At 46.7% G+C, this 7,753-nt stretch overlaps 1 protein-coding gene across 1 annotated transcript; it reads right to left on the bottom strand.

Annotated features, from left to right (window-relative positions):
• Positions 1-98: 98 nt before the first annotated feature.
• On the bottom strand, positions 99-7,480 carry kiaa0895l. Its single transcript, XM_028015201.1, has 7 exons — positions 7,140-7,480; positions 4,585-5,236; positions 4,367-4,510; positions 4,166-4,298; positions 3,507-3,812; positions 3,027-3,124; positions 99-2,822 (listed from the first exon to the last, which is right to left on the bottom strand). The coding sequence occupies exons 2-7, from the start codon at positions 5,194-5,196 to the stop codon at positions 2,661-2,663; spliced, it is 1,455 nt and encodes a 484-aa protein (XP_027871002.1). The 5' UTR covers positions 5,197-5,236; positions 7,140-7,480; the 3' UTR covers positions 99-2,660.
• Positions 7,481-7,753: the final 273 nt, after the last annotated feature.

Below are 7,753 nucleotides of genomic sequence, written 5' to 3'. Positions count from 1 at the left end.
GTCCAGAACTTTAGCGTTCAAACTTAAGTTTAAAATAAAAACGTGAAATGGAGAAGGCGTTTGGGTTTTACTGACAGTAATGAGCCAGAAAACAAGAGTTCAATAAGTGCGTGTTTAATAAATAACACTGGAACTTCAACATGTATTTCCAGAACAGAAAACACTTGTGCAACATTCGTGCGTTACAAGTTGGTGCATTCGTTTTGGGAGAATCCGGGTCGAAGTTCTGAACGGGACGGCCCGCTCGGATTCGAAACGTTCCTGCTGAGGCGACGTGAGCTGTAAACACAGCAGAGAAAAGTCCAACCGCTTCCGAAAAAATCAAACCCACGCATTTAAAAAGCATCCAGATAAAAACCGGTTCTGCTCCGACCCGAACCGAATGCCCTGACCGACGTCTGTAGTGTCAAAGTAAAAAGCAGCCAACGAACACAGTAATTAGCTACAGCAGATGAGCGCTACACCCATCAAAGGCACCGCGAGACCCGGCCTCCTCAGAACCAAAACATCTGGATCAGAACCAAAACATCTGGATCAGAACCACGACAACTGGATCAGAACCGAGACATCTGGTTCAGAACCAGGACAGCTGGGTTCAGCTGCTTCACTAAACAACCGATAACAATAGATGCCACTTTGGCATTTCATCTATTTAAAAAATCAGGACTGGTTCAACATTTGGGAGGTTTATGGTTTCACTGCAGGTGTTGTTTGTGAGCATAAAGTTTCTCAGCTAAAAAATTCAAAATATAAAAATACAAAAGATCTGACAACCACAGTTCTGATAAATAAATTCTCTCTCCAAATGTTCCCCTTCAAACTTTGCGTGTCAATACTTTACCTTCCTATCCGTCCACCAGATGGTTAGCATTAGCTTGAAGAAGCTACAAAGAGGCGTGACTCACAGTTAAACCATGATTATGTGCAGAAAAGTGCGACTTTTGGCTGCTTCCCTTCACTGCTGCTATGTTTTATCCAACTTCTCCACAACTTATTAATGACCTTCTTTTTATTATTTTTCGGATAATTTGGAGAGTTGGTGTCAATTTGACCAGAAATTGTTACATTTACCAGGAATCTAATAAAATGTTATCTAAAAAAATTTTTTTTTGTCATATTTAAATTTCTCTGTAGGGTGCCGATTTGTTAGATCTCCATTATGCCATTATTATTGACTTCTATAAATAATTCTCATCTTCTGCTTTCTTATTAGGTGGTCATTTTGTTATTCATAAATCTCTTATCTCTGCGATCGATTAGTATTCCTAGATATCATTAAGCTCATTATTTGCTTGACATGGTTATTTCCCTTCAAAAACATAGATTAAAGTTTGAATTAATTATATTTTTGATTTAAAAATCATGATTTTCAGGGGCAGTGGTCACCAAAAACCTGTTATCTTTGGAAGACGTCCACCAAAGACCCCAAATATTGAACCAAACAAAGTAAAGTTTGGTTGTTGCAGCTGGAGAACTCACAGTAGCGAACTAAGAAAGCCCACCAAGGACACAGTTAAGACAACGCCGCTGATTAGCTTCATTATAACACTGATAATTAAAACCCTGGGGGCGAAACGCTCGGCTGAGTCCAGTGGCACTTGGTATTTTAAAGATTCATGGCCTCAGTCACTGCGAACCCCTCCGGTTTTTAAATGTTGTGTCCTTGGTGTTCTTTTTAAAAACGCAAACAATCTAAGGCATAAAACCGTCGTTTCACAAACAAAACGTAAAGCTAACACCAGTGACATTCAGTTTGTTCTTTTTGCAACGCAACAAAAACGTAAACAAGTGCATAAATAAAGCCGTCTATGATTATGTGAGTCTACATATATAATGGTGACTACGTAGTGATAATAGTGAGGTAACTTGATAAAGGGAGCGCGGTTAAAATGCGCCGATCCGCGTGGGAAACGCAGCACAATCATGCATCCGAGTGAAAACGAAGGAGGCGTCGTCCCGTTTGGATTGTTCAAGTTTTATAAAAACGCTGGACGGGTTTTTCCACGTAAAGTGGCGTTACGATGCGACGTGTGTTTTATTGTCAAGTTTTGGTGGGAATCAATAAAATCACCGGGCAGGTTTTCCATACAAAGAGTCATTACGACTCCCTGTAAAGTTTTGTTACAATGCCACGTTTTTTCCCCGTAGAGCGCCGTTACGATGTTTTTTCCCCGTAGAGCGCCGTTACGATGTTTTTTCCCCGTAGAGCGCCGTTACGATGTTTTTTCCCCGTAGAGCGCCGTTATGATGTTTTTCCCCGTAGAGCGCCGTTACGATGTTTTTCCCCGTAGAGCGCCGTTACGATGTTTTTCCCCGTAGAGCGCCGTTACGATGTTTTTTCCCCGTAGAGCGCCGTTACGATGCGATGTTTTTCCCCGTAGAGCGCCGTTACGATGTTTTTTCCCCGTAGAGCGCCGTTACGATGCGATGTTTTTCCCCGTAGAGCGCCGTTACGATGTTTTTTCCCCGTAGAGCGCTGTTACGATGCGATGTTTTTCCCCGTAGAGCGCCGTTACGATGCGATGTTTTTCCCCGTAGAGCGCCGTTACGATGTTTTTTCCCCGTAGAGCGCTGTTACGATGCGATGTTTTTCCCCGTAGAGCGCCGTTACGATGTTTTTTCCCCGTAGAGCGCTGTTACGATGCGACCTTTCGTGGGACTCAGGGCAGCAGCTGCTGCAGCGTTGCGTCGTCCAGCTCGTTGACGGCCACGATGTGGTCCAGGTGCTGCAGGTAACGCTCCTGGTCACGCATGAAGTGAGGGATTCTGGTCCGGTTCAGTGCCGCCAGAGGACGCAGACGCTCCACGTCCTCGAAAGACACCTGCAGAGGAGACAAGTTGGAAACATGTTTAGAAAACTTTGTAGCAAAATGAAGCATGGAAGACGTTTTGTTGGCTTCAGGACAGACTGATGCCTGCAGGCATCAGGAAAACTCGGTTCCTGTCATTTATTTCTTTCCATCTCTTGAAGAGTTTGGAGAGTTTGTCTCGGTTTATCTCAGGCGTCAGATAATCCGGTCGCTCACCTTTCCTAGAGACGTCAGCATCTTAAAGTCGATGTTCCTTCGATGGCGAAGAATCCGCAGGATCCCGTCCAGGTAAACCTGATCTTTGCTGAAGCAACCTGAAAAAAAACAAACGATGATCCAGGATTTTCTACAAAAAGATGAAATAAACATTTCTTCTAAAGCCAATTTTCCCTGGGTTTTGTCTCTCAGGCTCATCAGACTCTTGACCGACTTTCTGCAGAAAACGATGCTAACGTTTCCTCTCGCTCTACATTTAGCTCTAAAACCTGAACAAACCGAACAAACGGCTCCACGTTGGAGATGAAAAACGGTAAAAATCTGTGGGGGTTTTTTCCCCCCATTGGGCCTGAATGAGTCTGTTTTAGGTTAGCGGTTAGCTTACAAACTAACACAACTTTATTCTTGGTTGGCTGAGGTGAAAGTCAGCAGTCGGTCCTCATGAGGACAGAAACCTGGAGGTGTGTGTGTGTGTCTCACCGGGCTGCGCGGTGTCGGTCTGGCCCCTCTTGGCCCGCAGGCAGTACTCCCAGCGGACGTCCGGGTCGTGGACGAAGCGGGCGATGTGGGCGAAGAGGCGGCTGAAGCTCATGCTGGCGGCGTGGAACACGGTGTAGTAGAGCAGCGCCGCGCGCCACAGGTGCGGCTGCTTCCTCAGCAGAACGCTGTGCAGGCTGGCCAGGCCCTCCTCCGTCGGGTTGGCCGGCTTCAGGCCCAGCTGCCGCCGCGCCTCGGCAGACGCCCAGGGCTGCAGCGCGTTGTTGGCGCCGCGCAGGTAGTGGGTTCCTGAGGAAGAGGACGGGTCAGGAAATAGAAGATAAAGATTCTTCATGTCAATGTGAAGCTGAACAGAGTCTGTTTCCTTCGACCTCAGCAGTTTGAAAGTGGCTTCATTGTGACATCATCAGTCCTTTGGGTCCAGTTTAACCCAGTTTGGTCCAGTTCTAAGTAACATTGATTCAGAAACAGGCAGCTTTGATCTGCTGAGTTTGTGAGCCATGTTTTTATATGCTAGTGGGGACCAGGTCTGGCCCCTATGAGGGGAAATGCTGCTTTTGGGATGTGTGTGTGTTGGCGTGTGTGTGTGGGCGTGTGTGTGTGGGCATGTGTGTGTGGGCGTGTGTGTGTTGGCGGCGCACCGATCTCGTGCCGCAGCATCCCCTCCAGCCAGTGCTGGCGAGCGCCGGCCAGGTTGATGGTCAGAGTGGGACGGCAGCTCTCCACCACCATGACGGCCTGCGACAGCAGCTCATCAGAGAGACGCACCACCACCTGGAAACACACACAGGTAAACACCTGCACAGGTAACAGACACGCCTCCCCCCCCTGCCTGCCCTCACCTCCCCCACGCAGCCCTCCTTCTGCAGGTATTTGCGGACCGCCGCCCAGACCTGACTCTTCGGCAGGACGCCGCCGCCCGTCGCCTCCTCGAAGTTCTCGTAGGAGCCGAACTTCCTCAGGACGCACTCCATGATCCCAACGGCCTGCGGACAACCAGAGGCTATCAGAACCGCCGGTTGGGCGCTGGGTCGGGGTCAAAGGTCAGAGTGGGACCCACCTGCTCCAGGAAGAGGCCCGACCCCTCCCGGTACTTGTCGAGGACGCTCCGCGGTTCGGGCTGCGCGTACTCGAACTGCGGCTCGTACTTATAGTCAGACTGGAAGAACGTCTGCTTCTCCTGCTCCAGGTTCAAAGGTCGCAGGGCAACCAGCAGGCAGGGTCGGGCCGGCGGGGGGGCCGCCGAGCCCACCGCCCCTTTGGCGATGTGAGGCAGGGAGGTGGCGGGACGCAAGCGTCCGCCGGCCCGCAGCCCCGCGGCGTAGTTGACGGAGCAGGAGCTCTCGCTGCGGCGCATCCAGCCGCCCATCGACAGGCTGGGGCTGGTGAGGCTGCGCGCCCGGGGCGACGGGGAGGCCGCACCGCCGCGCCACGGCGGCTGCAGCACCCCGGGACGCGGCGGCGGAGTCACCTCCATGCTGAGGGGCCGGCGGAGCGGCACCCTGGTCCTCGGGGTCGCGACCCCGTTCTGGGACGGCGCCGCCTCCTTTTTGGCCGCATTGCTCCGTCTGGCTTTGGCGGTTCTGGGCGGATCTGGAGGGACGTCGGACCGGTCCCTGACCCTTTCAGCCTCGACCTGATCCATGAAGACTTCACCTGATTCCAACACCATCACCACCGCCGCCGCGCCTCAGGCTCCGCCTCATTTACACCTGAGGATCGACACAAACAAATCATTCCACTTTAAAACTGCAGCTTGTGACTTTTAGAACATATATTTTCACATATTTAATAAAACTCTATGTTGTGACACTATGAGACAAATAATCTGTGAAAAGATCGATCTCCTCCACCTCTTCTCTGATCTACCACTAGGAAACGCCCAGATCATGACCTAAAACAACCAATCAGAGCCAGGAGGAGGGGCTTAGCGCTGTCAATCATCCTCCTGTACGTTGCCAAAGGTGCGAATGGCGGAGAAACAATTTATTGTTCCAGAAAATTGTCTATCTGCCATAATTAGTGGCTTTGCTAACTAGCTTATAGCATAGCAGAGAGCAAGCAGGAGAGGGTTAGAGGTGCGTACACTAGGACGATTGACAGCAGTAAGACCCTCCGCCTGGCTCTGATTGGTTGTTTATGACTGAACTGTGGATTTCTGCAGTTAGCTCTTTTTTCACATATCTCTCGTATTATTCTGTTACAACACAGTGACGTTTAATAATATGTAAAAACTTTTTATTTTATAAAAGTTACATACTTCAGCTTTAAAACCCGTTACTTAAAAACATTTAAAACCCCCACAAATGCTCCCGTTGCATGATGCTGCCACCACCGTGCTCATCGGTGGCTCAGTGAATCTCAATCTGACATCTTGATGTCGCACACAAACCAACTTAGGCAAAAAAGAAAAAAAAACTATTTTATGAAGGATTGATTCGGTTCGAAAGATAAAAACTGCTGAATCCACTTTTAGAAATAAAAGTAAAAACATTATTGAGGATGAAATAACTTTTCCTTCAGGGAGCAGATCAGGGCTGCAGCTAATAATTATTTATTCATTTCATTAATTGGATAAAAAAAATTATAATTCTGCTGATTTTTCATCTAACCAATTAAGCCTTTCCTGCATATTATAAACATTTTAAAGATGCAAATAAATTGTTCAATTCATTTTAAAATAAGAAAATAAGCATTTTATTGCCTAAATCCACTTTATAACCCACTTCATTATGATTTCGGTTTGTTTGATTTTTGTTTTACTTTTTTTTTTTTGGTTTTATTTTTTTATTCCGGATGTTTAAAATGTATCTAAGCTCGAGTATTAATTGTTCTTTAGAAATCAAAGTTTATTGATCTGTGAAAGAGCGTATTTCCATTACTATGTTATTACCAATATATTAGCTGGAAATGGTCTCAAAATTATGATGTTATCGTTTATTGCAATAATTTTGGGCACATTTTATTGCCCAGCAAAGTTTGTAATTGACAGGATTAGCTTAGAGGCTGCAGAAGACATGGAACTAGGGTGGAGCTTCATCCAACCTAGATATTATGGGATGGTTTAGATTGTAAGCAGGTTTCACCTTAGAGTGGCCTAATCAAAGTCCAGTTGTAAATATGGCGGAGAGTCTGTGATAAAACCTGAAAACTGATGTTTAGAGATGCTAACCTTCAGCTAAATCCTAGTAAAACACGTTGAAGTTTGTTAATCTAGCTAGATAATATCTTCCGTTGGTTTAAGCAGTTTAGCAATAAGTGAATGAATAAATGAATGAGTGAATGAATGAATGGCTGTGATTTAGGAACTTTTTGGTGTTTCTGGGTGAATAAATGGAGTGAAACGGATTGAAGTTGATCAGGATGACGGCGGCTTCTGTCTCTGGTGGAAACAGAAAACAGGATTTGATTAATCCAGGACATCCGGCCAGAAACTGTCCGAAACGGGAGACAAATCTCAGCGTTTCCTCCACATGGCAGAAAATAAGTCAACCAGCCCGAGGCAGAAACAAGCAAACAAAAACACCCAGCAGGATCTCCGGAACAGAAACAGATCCGTTCAGCGTCAACGATACTCTTTTTAATTCCGCAAAGTCACTAAAAAACAACACTCACCGAGCTAAAAACAAAAAGTCCCGGTTCTCCGGCGGAGGATGGGAAGGTGTCAGCGGCTCCTTCCAGTCATGGCCGAGGCGGAGCCGCGTCTGCTTCCACCGGGGGAGGTGATGGTGATTAGCGGATAACGGTTCAGGGAGGAGCGGGGCCTGAGGCGGCTGGCTGCCTGGCTGGAAGCCGGCCACCGAGCGGCGGATGTGTTGGAAGATATGACGCAGCACGCCTGGCACGACGTGCTCCCGTTGCGTCATTACGTACAGCAACGTTGTACGTAAAATGTTAGCTTTTTGCTAACATTTTTTGGTCACTAGATAAAATACAAATAAAGAAGTCAGAATAACAAGAAACTACACCCGTTTTCAATTCTGATGTTTTATGTATCCAATTAATAATAATTCTTACTAAGTTTTACAATAATTAAATCAAGCCCAACAGATTCTGCTCTTGTTGCTATTATACACATAGCAAGAGCACAAATGTGCTCAAAACGATGTCAATGTTCTGCTAATGTGGAAAAAACAGAATTTCTCAGTTGTGATGTTTCCATTAAATAAGAAACATAATTAAAATCCCATGAAAATAAGTTTGCTCACACGATAAATCATTAAAAAAAC

Source organism: Xiphophorus couchianus, chromosome 4, assembly GCF_001444195.1.
Source record: "Xiphophorus couchianus chromosome 4, X_couchianus-1.0, whole genome shotgun sequence".
Taxonomy (NCBI): Eukaryota; Metazoa; Chordata; class Actinopteri; order Cyprinodontiformes; family Poeciliidae; genus Xiphophorus; species Xiphophorus couchianus.
This window is presented reverse-complemented; position numbering and strand designations above follow the sequence as displayed.

Coding starts and splice junctions, on each gene's coding strand:
- kiaa0895l (XM_028015201.1), bottom strand. CDS start 5,196: ATGGTGTTGGAATCAGGTGAAGTCTTCATGGATCAGGTCGAGGCTGAA. Junction 4,299..4,366: donor AGGAGGGCTGCGTGGGGGAG/GTGAGGGCAGGC, acceptor GTGTGTTTCCAG/GTGGTGGTGCGTCTCTCTGA. Junction 2,823..3,026: donor TGCTGACGTCTCTAGGAAAG/GTGAGCGACCGG, acceptor TCTCCTCTGCAG/GTGTCTTTCGAGGACGTGGA.